Source organism: Erpetoichthys calabaricus, chromosome 10 (genome assembly GCF_900747795.2).
Source record: "Erpetoichthys calabaricus chromosome 10, fErpCal1.3, whole genome shotgun sequence".
In the NCBI taxonomy this organism is placed as follows: Eukaryota; Metazoa; Chordata; class Cladistia; order Polypteriformes; family Polypteridae; genus Erpetoichthys; species Erpetoichthys calabaricus.
Window position 1 is genome coordinate 54,994,724 of NC_041403.2, and position 21,438 is coordinate 55,016,161.

Sequence of the window (21,438 nt, forward strand, 5' to 3'; positions counted from 1 at the left end):
TAGCCATTGTGAATGTGGTGAGAAGTCAAGTCAACTAAACAGATTACAATATGCAAACTTTTGAGGCAACTCGAGAGCTGTGCATATTGTAATCTTTTTATTTGGCCAATAAAAGGGGTCATTTTGCTTGACTTCTCAGTTTGTGTTTCTTGTATCAATTCAGTGAGAAGTACCATCTTGCTTAATTAACATAGGAGTCAAAAATGATTCAAACGAAAACCTGCAGGGCTGAACTTGAAGACCACTGGTCTAAACAGTCCCCCATACTCAGCTGTGGGGCTCGGGGAGCCAATCTCAGAGTCTCCGCACCCACAGCACGAGCACCCATAGTTCGTTTGCACATATTCTGGACAAAGAAGAAGGCTGCCAGTTGTCAGTTGCCCGTGTCGCAGTTGTTGTTTATGCGAGGTTTCGTGCTTTATTCCTGTCACAAATTGTAGCCCGTGTGTGTATATCTAGTCACAGTCATCTCCACGTGAATTGGGAGCCCAGGGGATGTCGCTGAGAAGGGGGTGTCAGTCGGCCCCCGTTCTGCTGTTGCCACTCCCATCAGGCCAGTGCAGCACTGCCACTTAAGAGCTGTGGAAATTCAATGTGGATGCAGTCAAAAATGGGCAAATTAAAACAAAACCGGTACACAGAAGCTGTCGGGGGGGTGGGGGCTCAAGTGGTGTTTTGGAAGTTACGGTGGTGCTCCAAGTTGTCAACATGTAACATTTTACTCAAGTTTGTCTTTCGGAGCCTTAACTCTCTTACTAGCCTACTTGTGAGCTCCTCACACTCTGCCCTGTGATATGCTGGCATCCCATCCAGTCCTGCTGGCATTGGCTTTGTTTCTTTGCCAAGGCTAAAGAGTTACGATACGTAATCAGTAAACGAACACAAAGGAATGATACAGTAACATGCAGTTAGCAGCGCGCAGAGTGACCAAGTGCTGCCGGCCTCCTGTCTTAGAGGGGTCCCTGACTTGTGCTTAATGTCCTTGGGATGAGAATAAAGATCAATGGATGTGTTATGTTAACGCTGCCCCAGACCACTAAATCCCCGAGTGCAACATATGACGATTAGTAAAGGAACACGACTGTTTTGACCAGCGGCACCCGATCTGGGGGTCTGCTGTGTGTTCAGTCGATTATCCAGATGCCACTCACTGTCCCTGCAGAAGTTAAGGCGACAAAGAGCAAGCGGCAGAGACAGGAATACAGATAGCAGAGCTTGTTTTCCTAGCATCAGGTCCTTAATGATTATCAAGCTCCGTTTTTATTAGCGCACAGCACAGCGGAGCGGAGCGGAGAGGAGAGGGGCTAAAGGAGCCGGGTTTTAAATTAGCTGCCAGCACCGGCATCAATAACTGAGAAAATCCACTGACATGGTGAAGTCTGCCACCCATCAGCAGTTAATGAATGGATGAAGTTAAGACAATTTTTAGTAAATTCATTACTGTATTGGACTTGACAGGGCAGATTAATAATTGGTTTGTCAGATTTGTGCCCCCCTAAATGATTAATATATCTATTGATTAGGCCTCTGTAAAGTGTTCTGATAAATATGGAGAAAAATGCATGCACAAGTAGGGAGATACAAAAATGCAAAAGCCACTTTGAAAGCAGTCATTGGTCCCTGGACCGCCTTTGTGGATAGCAAATCAAATGAAGACCGGGGGTCTTGTGCACATTTTATTAAGACAGGCAACTGGGGACGAGAAATGGGAATGTTTACATCTACCAGAGGACTGATTTAAATAATACATTTTTAATCTTATGTTTTTCGAACAAGGATTCTGTAAACAGAGCCATTGACTTAATTGGTTTTTCCGAGTATGGATCATGAAAACGGCAACAGGAATCCCATTAATTTCTAATCTTTAATTACAGATGGGTGGTTTTTCTCCTGTTTACATGGCATTGTTCTTTGAAAGATGTTTACCAAGAAATCTTTTTTTATAGCATCTTTAGGGCTGCCTTACAGTTCCCTGATTAAACTTGTTGTGGAGAGTAAAAGCCAGGAAAAGAGCAGGCGTGTGGCCTGGTCAGCGTGCCACGGAGGACACGGCTCGATATCTGGGGTCACGACAGCATGAAAGGAGTTAATTTCCCAGCTGGAGGCTGGTGGTGCAGCACGGAGGGTCGCTTTGGGCTTTGTGAGGACAACTCGAACATTGCCCTTGCTGTCAGATTTGTTATGGATGCACTGCAAGATAGCAACCAATCTGTAACTCCATCAGGTATAATCCATGAAAAATTGTGTCTGAAGGTGTCATTTGATGAAAGATTACAAATGTTTCACAGACATGCTTATCTTATCCCACATCATTTCTTATATTTGGTTAGCATATGATCAATATACTGTATAGTCCTCCTTACCCATTCAAAACTCCCTACATTTTCAATTTCACATTGATGCACGCATAATGTTTAATATCCCCTCTCCTTTAAAAATCAAGTGTCAACTTTACATTTCAAAAAAAAAAAAACACAAATAAATCAGACCAGACATCATTGACATATTTTTTTTGCACCCTTAGGAAAATATGAATTGGGTGCCACAAGCTTTCAGAACCTGCCTCATTCTTTCTGGGACGTGAGCTTAAAGACGAAGCCCCGGCAGGTCATCTCCCTCATGATGTTTACGATGTTCCTGCAGTCATCTGGAAAAGAAGAGGACACCGAAGTGGAGGTCAGTCACATCAGCTAGAACTGCATACATGGAGAACAAACAACCGTATAGAAATGTAAATTCTAACTCAACATTTAATTGTAGAAGAAGTAACACATTAAAAATAGCTTGACTTAATGCTAGAAGCATCAAAAATGAGGCAAGCAAGTTGGAGCTGTAAGTAGCAGAGCATAATTATGATATTACAGCCATAATGGAAACCTGGCTAAACAACAAAGATTGGGGATGAGTATACCATAGAGGAATACAAACTTTTTGGGAAGAATAGACAGAACAGAAAAGGAGGTGGGGTTGCTTTTTACGATAAGCAGAATTTAAACACAAGTCCTATTCAGTTGGACGATGAGCTCCATCTTAGTGAGGACATGTGGCTTCACTTAGAATCATTAGGGATAGAGATCTTGTTCTAAGAGACCACCCAATGCAGGCAGTAATTTCAATGCACATCTTTTTAGTAATATTAAGAAGGGAAGCTTACAGGGGGATATTATAGTCATGGGGGACTTTAACTACCTGAATATTAACTGAGATAACATTGCAAACAGCAGAGCACAAGAGCAGGAGTTTTTAGAAGTAATCAGTGACTATTTTTTAAGACAGTATTTTAAAGCGCCAACGTGGAGTGAAGCCTGTCTGGATTTAGTATTTTGTAATAATCAGGATAGAATTGAGGGTGTAGAGGTGACTGAACCACAAGGGTCAAGTGACCATAATATATGTCCTCACAGGTGGCGCAGTGGTAGTGCTGCTGCTTTGCAGTAAGGAGACTGTGGAAGATTGTGGGTTCGCTTCCCGGTTCCTGCCTGTGTGGATAGCGCTTTGAGTACTGGGAAAAGCGCTATATAAATGTAATGAATTATTATTATTATTATATAATTCTCTGTAGGGGAAATTTTGAGCAGATGTGGCAAAGTCTAAGAAGGATGGACTAGGATAACTTTTAATTGTGGAGACAGTGGAGGAGCAGTAGAACAGGTTTAAAAACGTGTTACATGTAATGCAGGACAGGTACTTACCTAAATTTGGAATTAGTAGGAAAAAACTCAGCAGTGGGTTAATAAAAAGTTAAAAAGGAAGATGCAAAGAAAAAAACAGCTGCATAAGGAATATAAGTCTAATAACTCCAATGTGAATCAGGGTGTATGAGAACATGAATTCTATAATGAAGTAACAAAAGGGTATGATCAAAGTGGAGCATATCATATTATTTATCTGAACTTTCAGAAAGCATTTGATAAGGTGCCACTTGAGAGGCTGGACATCAAAATAAAAGAAGTAGGAGTTAAGAGAGATGTTTGTAGATGAGTGCAAAATTGTCTCAATTACAGCCAGTAGAGGGTGATGGTGCGAGGAACCTCATCAGAATTGACTGATGTTAAGAGTGGTGTTCCACAGTGGTCAGTGCTAGGGCTGCTGCTATTTTTAATATGTATGAATGATTTGCTTAGAAATATACCGTATATACTCGCGTTTAAGTTCTCCCATGGATAAGTCAGGGCCTGAGTTTACCATATAATTTCCGGTATTTTATAATGTCGTTTACATAAGTCAAATGCAGAAAACTATTGCGATTGGTCCAAGAGATTATGATATATGATTATGATATATGATATGATATCCTAACTCCCACCTGAGAGAGTAACCACGGAGCACACGGCCTTTTTTTTTTCTATGTATTGTGCCTACGTGACGACACGGTAATACCTGAACTATTTCGAAGCGATGTTTGCACTCTTTTGTGGTTTTTGTATCTCACACCCTCATACACCATTATCACAAGAGCATCCCTTACCTACGATGGGGTGTTCGATTAGAAGAAAATATGAGGCTGGTTTTAAATTAAAAGTCGTTGAAGTGGCGAAAGAAATCGGTAAATGTGCTGCTGCAGCAAAATTGGATGTGTCTGAGAAACTGGTGTGAGATTGGAGGAGGCAAAATTTTTTTTTTTTTTTTATATCTTAAGTGTGGCATTTTTGAATAGGCGTATAAGTCGGGGTCTGATTTTATGATTGATTTTTCGGGTTTCAAAACCTGACTTGTATGCGAGTAAATACGGTAAGTAACAAGCTGGTCAAGTTTACAGATCATACAAGATAGGTGGATTCACAGATAATTTGGAATCCTTTACAGAAGGACTTGGATAGCATACAGGCTTGGGCAGATTTATGGCAGATAAAATTTAATGTCAGTAAATGTGAAGTATTACACATAGGAAGTAAAAATGTTAGGTTTGAATACACAATGGGCAGTCAGAAAATCGAGAGTACACCTTATGAGAAGGATTTAGGAGTCATAGTGTACTCTAAGCTATCGACTTCCCCACAGTGTTCAGAAACCATTAAGAAGGCTAAGAGAATGTTAGGTTATATAGCACGATGTGTGGATATGTAAGTCCAAGGAGGTTCTGCTTAACCTTTATAATGCACTGGTGAGGCCTCATCTGGAGTACTGTGTGCAGTTTTGGTCTCCAGGCTACAAAAAGGACATAGCAGCACTAGAAAAGGTCCAGAGAAGAGCGACTGGGCTGATTCCAGGGCTACAGAGGATGAATTATGAGGAAAGATTAAAAGAGCTGAGCCTATACAGTTTAATCAAAAGAAGATTAAGAGGTGGCATGATTAAATTGTTTATAATTATGAAGGGTACAGTGGATCGAGACTTTTACTTTAAAATGAGTTGATCAAGAACACAGACACAGTTGGAAACTTATTAAGGGTAAATTTTGCACCTACATGTGGAAAGTGTTTCTTTACACAGAGAACCACAGACACATGGAATAAGCTACCCAGCAGTGTGGTAGACAGTAAAACTTTAGGGACTTTCAAAACAGAATTTAGTGGATAGGACTGGCGAGCTTTGTTGGGCTAAATGGCATGTTCTCTTCTATGTATACTAGAACATACGCTCCAGACCCTGGCCAAACTATTCAGTTTTTGTTTTAAAACACAGACGTAAGTTTCCGTTTTTGCCTTTTGTACACACTACCGTGGTGTTTTCAACCCGAAAATAGAGATTTTTAAGACTGCTCGGCAGGGTTATATACTTCTGAAAATGCAGCCTCAGTGTTGTGGTATGAAGAGGTGAAAACACAATTTTTTGAAAATGCAGACTCTAATCACGCTGTGATTTGTTTGTGCTTATTACATGACCATTCTCTGATTGAATCCTGCTTATTACGACGTCTCATTCACTGATTGGTCATCCTTCACAGAAGAAAAACATATTCCAACATGGTGGACATAGAAGAGTAACTTTCCATGGCACTAGTTGTGTTTCTTACCTGTATGTGTCTAAATTGTGTTTTGCAAAGTTTGAATGCTGCATACATGCATGAACGGCTAATAATTTACCAGCCGATACAGTTTGCGATAAATCCTGTGGCTGGCAGTGTTACCACCTTTCATGGGCTTTTCTGCCAATGTGTGCTCACCCAGTGTAAGTAAACGTCTGTCGTATACGTCTTTTATAGGTGGTATTTTTAGAGTGGACAGAGATATTTTCATAAATGATGGACAGAGATCACTCTACTCTAAGAACAGTCTCCAGCATTTTTAAATGAAAATGTACTAGTGTGGACAGAGCCGTAGTATTCTAAAGTAGTAATATGTATTTAGAAAGACAAATGTTTATTTATAAGTGAATGTCCTCACTTCAATGAAGGAATTGCTATATAAACATGTCAAATGTACTGAATTGCTATTAAAGGAATAGTCCACCTCAGAATTATCTTTTTTTCTCTTTTATGAACCCTCTGTTATTTGTAGTAATGGCCAAAAAATAAATAAGTCTCATAGTTTTACGAAGAGTGGAGATAACAAAGTTCTTGACACAATAGACTTCGATTTGGACCAATGCTGAGCAATCAATATTGTGGGAAATTTGGCTTTTTACACAAGCTGTTTAAAAAACAAATAAATAAATAGATAGATAAATAAACATATAAACACACACATGCACACTCACTCACACACACACACAATGGTCTGAACACACACCAGAATGGCTGAAAAGAAGAAAATTAAAAAGAAAACATCTGGCTTGGTAGTCACAAATTGTGACAAACACGACAATCCCACGCTACTACATTTTAATTTGAAAACAGTTTTTATAAATGAAAAAGATAATCTGTCCACACTAGCATTTTCACATTGTTTATGAAAGTATCTCGGTCCACACTAAAACAACCGAAAATGCATAAGACGTAGATGTTCACCTACACTGGGGCATGTGCACACTGGCAGAAAAATCGTCAAAGAGGTTGGTAATACAGTAATCCCTCCTCCATCGCGGGGGTTGCGTTCCAGAGTCACCCGCGAAATAAGAAAATCCGCAAAGTAGAAACCATATGTTTATATGGTTATTTTTATATTGTCATGCTTGGGTCACAGATTTGCGCAGAAACACAGGAGGTTGTAGAGAGACAGGAACGTTATTCAAACACTGCAAACAAACATTTGTCTCTATTTCAAAAGTTTAAACTGTGCTCCATGACAAGACAGAGATGACAGTTCTGTCTCACAATTAAAAGAATGCAAACATATCTTCCTCTTCAAAGGAGTGCACATCAGGAGCAGAGAATGTCAGAGAGAGAGAGAGAGAACAAAGCAAGCAGTCAAAAATCAATAGGGCTGTTTGGCTTTTATGTATGCGAAGCACCGCCGGTACAAAGCTGTTGAAGGCGGCAGCTCACACCCCCTCCGTCAGGAGCAGGGAGAGAGAGAGAGAGAGAGAGAGAGAGAAAAACAAACAGTCAAAAATCAATACGTGCCCTTCAAGCTTTTAAGTATGCGAAGCACCGTGCAGCATGTCGCTTCAGGAAGCAGCTGCACACACAAGGTAGCAACGTGAAGATAATCTTTCAGCATTTTCAGACGAGCGTCCCTATCGTCTAGGTGTGCGAACAGCCCCCCTGCTCACACCCCCCTACGTCAGCGCGAGAGAGAGAAAGTAAGTTGGGTAGCTTCTCAGCCATCTGCCAATAGCGTCCCTTGTATGAAATCAACTGGGCAAACCAACTGAGGAAGCATGTACCAGAAATTAAAAGACCCATTGTCCTCAGAAATCTGCGAACCAGCAAAAAATCCGCGATATATATTTAAATATGCTTACATATAAAATCCGCGATAGAGTGAAGCCGCGAAAGGCGAAGCGCGATATATAGCGAGGAATCACTGTACTGCAAGGCTCCAGTTTTACTGGAATCTAAACACTGTAGAGAACTGTAAATTATTTGCCTTTTGCACATACAAAATGAATACACAATTTAGATGCATACAGGTAAGCAGCACAATAATAAGAGTCATAGAAAGCAACTCCTCTGTGTCCTCTATTTTGACGTGTGGTTTTCTTCTGTGAAGGGTGACCACTCAGGGAATGAGAAGTTGTAATGAGCAGGATCCATTCAGGGGAGGTCCATGAAATAAGCCTGAATGAGTGAATTGGAGTGCAATTAAGAGTCAGCATTTTTAAAACTCTTGTGGTCTCGCCCACCCACATTAGAACGCCAAGTCAGCATTTTCAGAAACATAAGGCTCTGGAGCTTCTGTTTTGGGGATTAAAAACACTGGGGTAGTGTGGACAAAAGGCAAAAACTGAGACTAACATCTGCTTTTTCAAATGAAAAGGTAACAGTGTGGACGTAGCGCTAGGAGCCCTCGACAGAGTGCACTGGGGGCTAACATGGGCGCCAGTCAACATGACTTTAGGCATCTAGGGGCTGAACTGTACAAAGCCCAGCTACTGCAGCCAACGACAGATAGGCACACACAGGCCGGGCCTTTCTCTGCTCGGTGTGAGGGTTCAAGGCCACTCAACTAATTAGCTCCCATTATATCTTGTACTTGGACCAGTGGTACACAAACAGCACTTGTTCTCTTGCAGGATTTCTCAGATGGCATGTACTGTAGTATAAAATATATGAAAAATAAAACATTGAAAATAAACTAATTTTATTCAGACATTTAAATCTGTGTCGATATCAGCCTTTTTTTTAATTCACACAAAGTGTTTTTTTCCTGCACAAAAAAAGTACAGAAATTTCATCCATAAATAAAAGAGATGATGTATCCCTGGAATGCTTAAAGAAAAAAAAAATCCAGAAAACACAGGTAAAATTGATTCCCGGTGTCTATATTTCATGTTGAAAATTGGCTCGTAAATCCAATGTTTTTGATCTATGGGGGCCGTCGTCTTAAGAAAAAACCTTAGTAAATGTGTAATTTCTCCCTTGACGGAACACAGGCGAAAGGCGATCCTTCTTCTTTGCGCGCTCCTTCTGCCTCTCTTATCTCTCTCTCTCTTCTCTCTCTTGTTTTGAGGGCAGCTTCGTTCTTGTCGGATTACCACCAGCTCCCCCCCCACCCCAGCCGCTTCTTTCTTTTTTCTTTTTATGCTCCTTGATGTCTCCATTTCATTATGGCACACCCATTTATCAAACGGGATGTGAAGGGGTGACTTTGTCCATGCACATTTTTTGGAGGGGGGAATTACCATCTAAAAGGCATGGTCTTATGGTCTTTCTTTTTTTTTTTTTGTCAGGTTCCAATGAAGAATATGGTGTGGGGGTGCAATGAAAGTGGTGGGTAGGTGAAGTAGGCGAGGAATAAAAAAAAAAAGTTAAAATAAATGGGGCGGTCAGGAGGAGTGCACTGCATTGCTACTGATGTGTAAATGATAAAGATGCCCCAACATCTATCTGCAGCTACTGTAAAAAAAAAAAAAAAAAAAAAGACAGAGAGAGAGTGAGGGGGAAAAAACGGGAGAGTGTTTTATAATCAAGAGGTGGCAATAATAATGTGAAATTAGTTCTCTCTATCAAAGGCAGGGGAGGAAGGCCTTTTAATCATGGTTTAAAGGGTGCGAATGCTGTTTATCATAATTGAACTGTATCTGGGCTAATTGTAGCCATATTTCACTGTCCAGGAGCCGCCCGACGAGTGATGCGGGTTGCTGGAGCGGTGGCTTGATTGAATGGAGATAAAGTTAAGACAGAGGATGGCTCTGCTGGGAGGTGGAAGGAGACAGGTACTAAGTGATACAGAGGGCTTTTTCGATCTTTCTACTAAACAGTATGGATTCCTTCTCAGGTCAGTCTCAGCTGGAGGAATGCTTGTGCACTACAGGTACACGGTGGATGCCTTGCCTCACATCATAATAATAATAATAATAATACATTTTATTTATATGCCACAAAGCGTGTTGTTGGTTAGCACTTTGGCCAGTAGATGTACACCCGCTTTAAGCTCCGGCTTTCTTTGTTGTCCGTGGAAGTCGTGCTCCTCAGCCTCGGCCAGTGTTAAGAGTTTATCAGAAAGGAAACTGCATTCATAATGTGGCCGCGTAGGCAATTAAAGTCATCTTGAGCGGAGTGCTGAATTTATATATCATCAAGGACACGCGCACACTTGCTCTGTCCACGTGTCAGCGTTTGACTTCGTGTTCACTTTTCTGCACAGCACACTTCAGTAGAATCAATACTAACAGAGCGAGGCGCAGACTACGGTGTAAAAGTGCGTGGATTCGAAGGACGATAAGCAACAATCAAAAAAACAAAATAGTGACTTGCACAGCTATAATTCAGTCACATTAGTTACTTGCAGGACATTTAAAATTTATATTTTTATTGCTGTCATCATTAACATTTATACTAATTAATCATTTATAAAAAAACTATATAAGATGAAAATGATTAATAATTGAGCCTTGTGCAGTATAATGGCTGTATATAATTAAACATTACTTAATTTATTAACCATTAATGCAGTAAGATTAATGAGCAAATGGAATTCTACTAAGTACGATCAATTTATTCATATTAAAAATTAACAGCATGCTATTAATAACTTTGTAAACCCTAAATCGTAAAACAAGCTCCTTGCTGTACTTGCATTGCCTTTCCCCATACACAACTAATGTGGCCCATAAGTCATTCTGCGTTTAAGCGACTGGTCATTATTGTTTTGCATAATTGACACTATAGGCAACCTGGCGGTGCAGTGGTTAGCGCATGGGCCTCACAGCCCCAAAGTCCTGTGCAGGCGCACGCTCTCCCAGTGAACTCTCACATCCCAAACATCGTGCCAAGTGCAGTGTGCCCCGTGATGGACTGTTGCATTAGTTGATACCAAGATGGGCACTCTGGGCAGCTCTGTATGACCCTGAACTGGATATGCTGGTTAGAAAATGGATGGATGGACAGCTTTGCCTCAGTATTTCTGTTATTAACTATACTCTTGTACTGTACATCAATATGAAATTCATTTTAGGTGTGTATATATACAGTATACTGTATATAACATATAATTTATTTGCTAGTTCAAGTTAGTGTACTGTGTGTAAATTAAACCTGCCACTCTTCAGATTCACATGAACACATCGCCAGCTGAAGAGGTTGTTTCCTTACTGAATCGTAAGTGTGTGCAGTTTCTGTAAATGTACAGCAGTGGCTGAACCTTCTGCACTGAGACAAGGCCTGATGTATATTCAGTATTCACTAAAACATGAAATGAACCGTAATTAATGCAGGGGACTAGTTTCTGTTATTAGACAAAAATACTGTAGTCTTGTTTTCTTTATTTGAAGGGACTAGATACAGATTTTCCATGACCCTGAACTGGATAAAGAAGGTTTGTGTATGTTAGTTATGTTACAGATACAGTTTATGTCATGGACATCTGTACAACAACTTGGATGGAGTTTCTTCATTTCCTCTTGACTAAGTGCAGATTTTATATGTGTGCCACACTAAAAGAAATGTCACTAAATAGACAGCATGGGAGTTGTTCTCTAGTTTCACTAAAGCCAATGTCACATTATGGGACTTGTAGCTGTCGGCCGTGTCAGACTTGCTGACCTCTTTCCCTGACCACGTGAATTTATGTGAATGAAAATCACTGGCCATGTTAAATTTACTGTGTGCTGATTTTCCTGCACAGTTGTACTTGTCCCTTTTTGTGTTAGCCAGTAGTGTGCTGCCTGACGGAGCCCATGCTGCCCTAAGGATTAATAGCTACAGTTGTGCCAAAATCTCAGCCCATTTTTTTTTCCTCATTATGTTATGGTATGTAAAACACGAGACATCAGACGGATGAGCTTCTCTTCTCTACCGTTTGTGAGGTCTAATACATGCACTGTCTCTATTCCTCATTGCTGCACTATATGAATCATACTTCTAGGTTTGCATTTACTCGTTGTCAGCTCTCATGCACACAGAGCCCACCCATGCGAACTAAAAACAACATCTAACCTGTTTGGTTTTGTCAGAGCGACTTGTGGACTAGTTGGAGTGATTGACTGTCCATTTCACATTACACGACCAGCTTCACGGGAGCCGCTGAAAACTTACTAAGATTATGTACTGTAATTGAAAGCTATGACTGAAAATCGCTGGAAAAGTGATGTGACATGGCCTTAAGCTGTCTCCATTATAGTACAGGCCTGAACGTCATATAAGTAGTCACAGAATGCTGGGTACAAGTGCATCGCAGCACAGCACAGCAGAGGACTGGACGCAGTTCCTTATTTAACCTCGACTGGGTAGAGCTGTTAGAGGTGTGCGATGTCAGCAGTCTGTGACAGAGGAGTAAGTGCAGCGTTAGCTGTGGCTTCTCTTATTGCACTTTGCGTAGCTGAAAACAGCTGCCTTCTGTGTAATCAGGACTGGGTACAGTTTTATACAGAATTAGTGATATCTTCTTTATTTAACTTTCATGGAGCACAGTTTCTGTATTTACACAGACCTTCGGAAAGTGTACTCTGATTTACTGCACAGCTCTTAAATCAATTTGTGCTGTTTAACAGGACTGGATGCAGCGCCTAGGTGAAGATTCTACTCGCTTTGAGCAATCAGACTGCACAGAGACGCTCAGGACAAGTAGTAATGTATGTGTTGGCATAGGGCAGGACACAGCACTAGGAATTGCTGTCTCTCAAACTACACGACCAGATGCAGACAACTGGAGGGTCGGCTTCACTCACTAACTCAACAGAATCAGTTGCAGTGCCCGCAGACTGACTGTAGTTTGGGAAACATGGCAGCACAATGATAGGTACTGCTGCTTCACAGCTCCAGGAGGCAGGGATGGCATCCCAGTCATGTCACCGTCTGTGTGTCTGCATGAGTTTTGCTCCATTTATGCCAGTTTTCTTGACACACCCCACATGGGTGCAGGTTTATTTTAATTGGCCTTGTGGATGAATAGAGCACCAGCCAGGCCTGATTCCTGTCTTGTACCTTGTGCTGCTGTGACACCGCACTGCATTAAGTAGGTTCAGTGATAGATAAATTGATGTGGTTTCACGCAGTTTCAGCTTCAGAGCCTGTGTGGCGCTGTAACCATTCTCTCAAGCCAGAACATTTTGCATACAATGTCGAAGTATTTTACAAGAACTTGAATTTGGCTTTCCTGAGAACCTGGAGTACTGAAAACATCAAGCGTATGGTGACTTCATTATTTGCTCCACATTCTTGCCAGCAGCTGTCCTGTAGCCGCCGGACGGTCACTGGGTTCATTTATTCCACTCAATACTAAGCCCAATAGCAGCACATGTGAGCATCAGCTGCTGTGGCAGGAATCTCTTAATGAGGGTTACTATCTGCAGCCCACAGGGTTCACTTCACACGCAGTCACAGCCTCTGTCCGTATATACTTGTCTTCACAAGATTGCTAACATCTTCTCTGTTACTCTGCAATCAGCAATGGCTTTCAATAATTTTATGCTACTTGAAAAATAGGTCACCTAGAAGTAAAACTTTTAATTAAATGTGAAGCTTTCTGGGTTGCCTCTAACCAGCTGGGGCTTCAACTGAAGGTTAGTTGATTTTTTGAAAACGTAAATCCTGAGATCTCCTTACATCAGCCGCAAGCAGATATGCAAGACGAGTCATTGCAGTAGATTTGAGCTCATGTCCCCAATAACCAGTAATGGACTGAAATGCTGTCTACACTCTCTGCAAGGGTATCAGCTCCCAGGTGCCTTAGAAATACCCACTAGCGCTATACTGGCAAGTCTACAAAAGAAGATGAAATTTCTTCCTAAATGTAGCAATTTCTTCTGCCACCTGAAAACGTGTGATGTACTTTAATGGCTGGCAACTTGAAACTGACCCAGGGAGTCTCTCCGTCAAGGAGTTTACTCGCTTAACTTCTAGCATCAGACAAGAACTTTAACTGGGTTTCCAGTCTGAATCCAACTTGCACTTCTCTGCTGGCATCAGCTGCCACAATGAAAGTAGGGCAGATAAGGAAGCTAGGGAAGCACCGGCTGCAGGAAAGCTCTCAAGTCCTGGGCAATTTATGGAGCCTCACGCTTATTTTCTTGCTGCCTTTGACTATCTGCCCTTGTAAAAAGCTTGACAGATCAGCTGGCTTACTTATCCTGACTGGAAGTGAATTGTTGACATTTGTTGTTGCATACGCAGCGTTGGCGTGGCCAGGCAGTAAATGGCATCAGACAGCTATGTGTCATTTGAGAAGCAGGCTGTAAGCATCACAGGGAAGTTGTGAGTAGCCAGTAGCCTGGTAAACAACTGTCTGTCAGGAATGTCTGAGTTTGGGCTGATGAAGTGGCACTAACAACGGAACCACTGAATATAAAATTATGAACACAAATAAATAGCAATGACCATGGAGAGCAAAAAAACAGCATCCCCACCATGATCCAAAGGAGGTTAGAAGAAGTGGCTAGAATCTAGAGCAGGGGTCTGCAACCTTCACTATCAAAAGAGCCATTTTGCCCCCTCTTCCTCCAAAGAAAAATAGTCTGGAGCCGCAAAACATAACATAGCTTATAAACTTTTAAAAGTTTTAATCTTTTTTTAGATTTTACATGTTACAACCACGGAATACAACAAACAGAAGTGCAGTGTGCATGTGTAGGCCTACTTTGAAATAAATTTAACTGAACTCTGCAGGCCTATTTGAGTCCTTCCTATACCTGTATAAAATTAAAATAAAAACTAGCCCACTTTAATATAAATAAAACATTTAGCTGTAGCTTAGCAGCTTTAAAAAAGTAAACATAAAATTCCATTTCAGTGTGCTCTCATCCTCTTCAGGTTTCCCTCTCAGCCAGCAATCAACTGAAGCACCTGAACATACAAAAAAACCTACATCAGCTCCGGGTCTGAAATAAATGTGTTTTTTTTTTTAAATATTAGCCTATTAAATGCTATTGTTCTCACCTGTTTAATGTGACTTCTGTTTCTGAAGTTCGCTGCAGATCATCTCTAGCACTTTGAGCTACTTTTTGTATGAAAATGTGCTATATAAATAAATGTTGTTGTTATTCTATGTCGGGGCTATACGATGTGACTTTGACCTTCACACAGGACTGCAGGCTCATGTGTGAGGTGGGAGAGATAGTTGGACTTTATGAAGTTCATGCTTGAGAAAACTTGCTCACATAAGTATGTTGAGCCAAAGATGGACAGGACTCCAAATGCATATTTTTTCATGTTCATATATGTTTCGGGAATGGCACTCCATGTATTGAAAACAAGTTTGTCGGGTTTGGGGAGGTTTTCAATATCAGTCCATTTGTGCTCTTTAGCGAGAGTAGCCTTCTGACGGGCGACTTCTTCAAGATCCGCTGTCCGGCATTTGAACTTGGACACCCATAAATCTTTATCCGCTATGCGGCCAGTTCAATTTCTAGATCGGGCTTACTTACTCCTGTGAATGCGGATGTGTTCAGCAGGGATGGGTCGATGTCCAGGGAAGGAGAGAGTGTTTTTTTTTCTTTCTGAACTCACTGAATCTTTCTCTAAATGCAGCTTGCATTGCAATAATTGTACGGTGGAAATAATCACAATTTATGTGAATGTTCACTGGTTTGAACTCTCTCAGGGAGGGGAAGTGAGAGAGTGTACCTTTCTGTACATCTCTGGCAAACACTGTCATCATGCGCTCAAACACCAAAACATTTAAAGTCAGAGAATAGATGCTCTGATATTTTTATGAACGATTCTTTCATGTATTCTCCGTCTGTGAACGGCTTACCCCTCCTTACGATCTCTTGAGCTGCCACAAAACTAGCAGCTGTAGTTGATTGTGGAGAAGTGATCCACTTTTTTTGTTTGCTCTGTTCAGCTTTCCGTTGCAGTTCCGAAATTGCTCTCTTTCGCTCATCTTCACTTGGGTATTTTCAGTGAATGCTGAGTGCTTGTTTCGAAAATGTCTTTCAACGTTACATTTTTTGTTGTTCGATAATTTATCGCCACATATTAAGCACACCGGTAAGCCAGCGTCGTTGGCGGTGAAGGCAAATGCTTCTGTCCACGCAGAATTAAACTCTCTGTTCTCTTCTGGGATTTTTCATTTTTGGGATTTATTCATGGTTAGTGCAGGGGTCGCACACTTCAGAAGCCACCTGCAGGTAAAGGCGAGGGCTATAGACGTAGATGTGACGCATATTTTAGTTGACAAATTATAAATAAAAATTAGATGTTAAAGTGTATAACAGTAGTAGTAGTAAATAAACATTATATATATTACATATATTATATACAAATTAAATTAAGAAATTGCTGTTATTCATTTTCATGTTTTTTTTTTTTTTTGTCAAGGCCAAAAGGAGCCATTACAAGGAGGCTGAAGAGCCGCATGCGGCTCCAGAGCCGCGGGTTGCCGACCCCTGATCTAGAGTATCTTAATACAACCTGATTTTGACATTACTGTACCCAAAAGGTAGTGTACTAAAGTTCAGGGACTGGGTGCAATGCCAGAAGCAGCAGCTCGTCTGTAACGGCCAGTTTTAAACCTTAATTTTACAACATGTAACACGTCTGCCATTAGGCGTCAGTCTCTTGGACTGGACAACTTTGCTGGTTCCTACTCTTGGCTCCTTAGTTCCCCCGATTACCTAAAGGTTACTTTATCAAAGTCATTGATGACACTTTTTCACCACATCCTAGGTTGATCCAGGGTAGACATGTTTCCTAGTTTGCTTCCATTACATATTTTCCTAAGTTCAGGTTTCTTCATGAAGTCTGCATGCTCTCCCCACATCTCAAAAATGTCTTGGCTAAGCTGATTCTGGGTCTGTACATTAAACCGACGTAGTGATGAACAAACCCCCCCTGAATTTGCTGTGCCTCAAGTTCAGTGAACTCAAGGAAATGTTCAGGAACCTCGTCAAACTCTGCAAAATGCATTGAAGTCAGAATCTGAATTAGTTTTGATGGGCTCATACTGGTGTGTGGTCTTTTTTAAGTGTCCTTCCTGGCTAAAATTTCTTGCAGACAGGAACCATGGATTTTCTGAGGCCTGTTCCTCACAGATTCAGAAGTACAGTTTACTTTTTCCTCCCAATACTTTTGTTCGCTCACTTTCACTGATACCAAATATCCGCAAAGCTAAAGCACGTGAATTCTTCACTCTTTCCTGTTTGCATCAACTGCATAGCACTCTGGGTAATGCCATTAAAAAGGGTAAATTCACATATTTTCACACTGATCTTATACAAGTCCATGCATTACCTTTAAGACACAAATACACCAGTCTTTTGTATTTAAATGCATTTACAAGTTTTCTGCTAATTATTAGCCCTTTACTTGGATCATATACAGGGAATGGGGCAGGGGGGATTTCTGGGCTGTCCCATCCAATATTGACTGATGCAGTTCTATGATGTCACACTAGCCTGAAAAACCCTCATGGGGCACTTGGCGGGGCAAAAAAGTTCATGTAAGTCAGCCGCTGGGTGAAAATATTCCAGAAAAATATTCAACGAATAAGGTCACCAGCAAACACAGCATACATGATGAGAGAAACGATTCTGCAAATTTCACCAATCCACAATAAACCGGTGCCAGCCTGGCCTCAAAAGGTTACGGTGACATTACAGTCACTGTATTGTCATGCAGATAACAAGATTGTACCCACATTTTTAAATTGTCATTCCCTTTAGAAGTCATTTTGTTTTTAAATAAATACTTGTAAAACTTGTCCTGCACCAGAGACACAGTGAAGTCACTTAATGGTAGTGTCTAATGCTACCTAAACACTCTGATCTGCGATTGTGCCGAAACAGAGGCTAAGCCTCAAAGAAGTTTAAAGACAAGGTGTCCCATACAGCATAAAACAATGTAAAAATCCAGCAAAAATAAAGCAAATATTTTAAAAATTAGGAAAAGAATAACTAGCACTACAGTATTTTCCTCTTTATCTAGTGCTCGGGTAAGCACACAAATACATGAGGCCTCCTTCAGTAATTGTTTTATTATGTTAAAACAGCCGTCAGTGATGTCGTTGTAGTTTATGGTGGTTCCTGGCGATAGTGGAAAAGCAGCATCATGTCACCTTTCACTTGGCATGACGTGCTAGCGCAGCGGTTAGCATTACGGCTTCATGGATCCTGTAGCCCAGATAGGAGTCCTGGACACTGACTGTGTGGAGCCTGCAGGTGCTCTCCATGTCTGCATGAGTTTTTGTTTTACCCTGGAAAACATGCATGTGTTACGTCAACTGGCTCTCTTTAAGGGCTATTAAGGTGGGGGGGAACGGTGCTTCTGTCTCACGGCTTCACAAGACGGAGTCTGAATCCTGGAATGTTCATGACCCATGTGGGGCTTCCTGCATGATGTTCAAACACCTAAGGGCCCATTCACATCTGAGCATTTGAATGTTGTTTTGCAAGCATTTTTCGGGCTTCCTTTGAGCATTTTCCAGTGTCTTTCAGCCTTTTGCCGGGTTATCCCAGAATTTTTCAAACATTTTCCAAGAATCATTTTCAGAGAAAATATGATTGAAATCATTTTGTAGGTTTTAAGCTGTTGTTGTATTGCCAGAATGTCTCCCATGGCTTCAGTGATTCCAATCCTGGCGATCACAGTAGTGAAGAGCAGGTGTCATCAGCGACGTCATCACACATACTGGTCTACAGCAAAGGGTGGCAAGAGGACAATTCTGGCTTCTCTACGAAGAACTCAGGTAGCAACCTGACAATTGTGTTATTATACATGGGTCACTGGGAGCCATTGACTACCACAGCAGCACTGGGTTTAAGGCAAGAAGCAAAAGTGGTGGACGGAGCACCGATCCTTCACAGAGCTCAATCATACAGGCAAGCAGAAAAGAAACAAAGTAATAGAGTCAGAGTGTTTGCTAGATATTTTGAAACAGTGTGATCTAGTATTACAGTGGCCGTATTCACCATTGGCCTCGTTAGGGATGGAAGAAGTGGATAGATGTTATTTTCTTCACAAAGAACTAAATGTATTTTCTTAAATCACTGCTGCATTTCCAGTATTCAGTGTTAAAAGAGGTAACGGCTGAATACGCCTGCTAATATCGGTCATCTCAGAACTGCACAGGTGGAACATGCAAACAAGATAGAGCTGGTGCTGTGAGGCAGAAATGAGTGCTAAAAGTTGAAACATCTGTACAAAACTTTAAGCTCCATGGAAGAGTCTTGTAAATTACACCTACGTGTTTTAACAGTAAGCAAACAGTGCCATTGAAAACAATGCCAAATAAATTTACAAGCAATTTAGGAGCATTCTGGGCTTGTGCTAAATGCTAGAAAAATGCTGTGTGTGTGAATGGGCCCTAAGTGACTACAAATCGGCCCAGTGTGTGCGAGTGTGTCCTGTGAAGAAATGGCACTCCATATCCATAGCTCTGGTGCTGCTAGAATAGGGTTATGGGAAGTTATGGGCAGCTGGATGGATGAAGACTAAATGTAAATGATGCCATCTTGGCTTTTTCCCCCCAACAGTTTTACATAAACATTACAATTATTCCATAGTTGTATAAAACTATGATGGAGCACTTGCTTGAGGTTTTAAAGTATGTCAGTGGTGGTCCTGAACCTGCAGCTCAGTGACCTCCCTGCGTCTGGGTGGGTTTTTTTTTCCAGGTACCTTATCCCAAAGTTAATGAACATCACTAAATCACTCCCATAGGAATGGGTGGATAAATCTGAACTCTGGTGCCGTTTCCAGGACTGGTTCCTGTCTGGTACAGTACCTGATGATGTTTCAGTCTAGTACTGGAATAAGTGGTGTCCCCAGCACAAAATCGCTCAGGGTCCCATCCCTATCCATGAAAAAGCATTGCCTCCAAATCAGTAAGCTGAACCGAAGGAGACCTCCTTACCTCTTGCTTTCTCTCCCCCATGTCACTCACCCCTTTACCTCTCAGCTACCTGCCCTCCCCCAGATGACTTCCTTTACCATTGTGCCGAGGGATTTCTCCTTCATCTCAACTGAGTAAGCTGCTGCTGCTGCTTACCTACTCAGAAGCCCGGGGCTTGCTGTCAGCCTCTGTGTGTGAGGCTGTGAGAAGGAGAGGGGTGAAGGTCCGAGTGAATTTTTTAATGAATAGATGGATGAAGAAAACTGCACTGCTTCATCAAAAGTGCCATTTAAGGAGCAGGTCTCTCTCTGGTCCAAAAGTATGCAAGAAATCGCACTAAATGTGTGGAACATACACCCTGCAAGCCCAGCCACATGATGTCTAAAGACAATGGAGTTAGGCACTTACAAAAGGCTGTGCGTTTTTTAAATCTTCAGCCGTATAACATTGATTAGGCTTTTGTTCAAGTAGCAAATTCTAGAAACAGCAGGGAGACAAGGACTTGCACTAACTAAACAGGAACAGGAGTGCAGACGGAACACTGACTTGTGACAGATAAACAGGGACTTACGGTGGCGGCACAGAGATTGTGTTCAATTGGGACTTCTGAAGGCTGAATGAAGAATCATGCAAATTGAAGAGATATTCATCCACTATGAAGAGAAAGTCACGCAGGCTGAACAGGGACAAATGCATGCGCCGAGTAAAACCATAATCTTTACATTATGGAGGGCATGACAGACAGCGATTCGGCTTGTGTTACTTACTTTCTTAGCAGCTTTCATGACTGACTAATGAGGACGTGCAGTGGGGGTTGACTTTACTTTTTTCCTTCATAAACAATACGAAATCTGCTAAAGCGGAACTTGCAGGAAGATACTGAAAAAAGGCAGAAGGGAGACTTGAACTATCCATGGTGGTAAAAGCAAACACTGCTGAAACGTCAAACAAATAAGCGCTCAGCAAATAAGTGTAATTCTCAACAGTAAATTTCAGTGCCGGTTCAAAGGCTAGGAGGTCACACAATGTCAAGTCTATAAGAAGCCCAGTGACTCGGCTTCTTGACAGAATGCAAATTCTCTCCATGAATAAAATTGCAGCTTTCCCCTGGGATGCTTTGAGCTTTATCTGGGCACTTATGGGGGACATGACAAGCACACCAATCCATTGTCTTACAGACAAGTCAATAAAGAACAATGCAAAATGGTGGCATTTGAAGTAAGAGGAGGAGGTGTTCAATTATCACACAATTAGGACAATTTATTTGTTCCTTTTTTCAAAAATGCATGCAATAAACCTGCTGTAGACCCAATTTAGAAATGCATTCCTAAGTTTAAAGAAATGCTAGTAATCATCCTAATTAATACTTATAAATAGCAGAAAAACAGCAGAGAATGTTCAAAATGGCAGAGGGCAGATCTCAGCAAGGTCCACGCTCTAAAACACGTGTGTGAGACTATCTAGTGGAGCGGAGATTTAGACAGGGTGGCTCTTTATTATTTTAGCTGGAGTGCTGCTTCTTCGCTGGTCTGTGTTTATTGAACTGGTGCTTCCACTGCTCTGATGAGGACTTTAACTTCTTTCTGTAGTTTACTATAAAGTTTATAAATTGCTGAGACCACATCTGCAGTATTGTGTGCAGTTCAGTCACCACGCTACAAAAAAGACAAAGCAGCACTTGTAGCTG

At 41.4% G+C, this 21,438-nt stretch overlaps 1 protein-coding gene across 3 annotated transcripts in view; it reads right to left on the reverse strand.

Annotated features, from left to right (window-relative positions):
* Positions 1 to 1,200: 1,200 nt before the first annotated feature.
* LOC114659055 (ERI1 exoribonuclease 3-like) overlaps positions 1,201 to 21,438 on the reverse strand; it is a 361,240-nt gene continuing 341,002 nt past the window's right edge. For 2 of the 3 annotated variants that reach the window (XM_051933147.1, XM_028811266.2), the window contains exon 8: positions 1,201 to 2,647. In XM_051933147.1, the coding sequence (XP_051789107.1) occupies positions 2,565 to 2,647 (83 nt within the window). In that variant the 3' untranslated portion in view covers positions 1,201 to 2,564. The remainder of the gene's footprint in view (positions 2,648 to 21,438) is intronic. The other variant, XM_028811267.2, reaches the window with a different exon arrangement.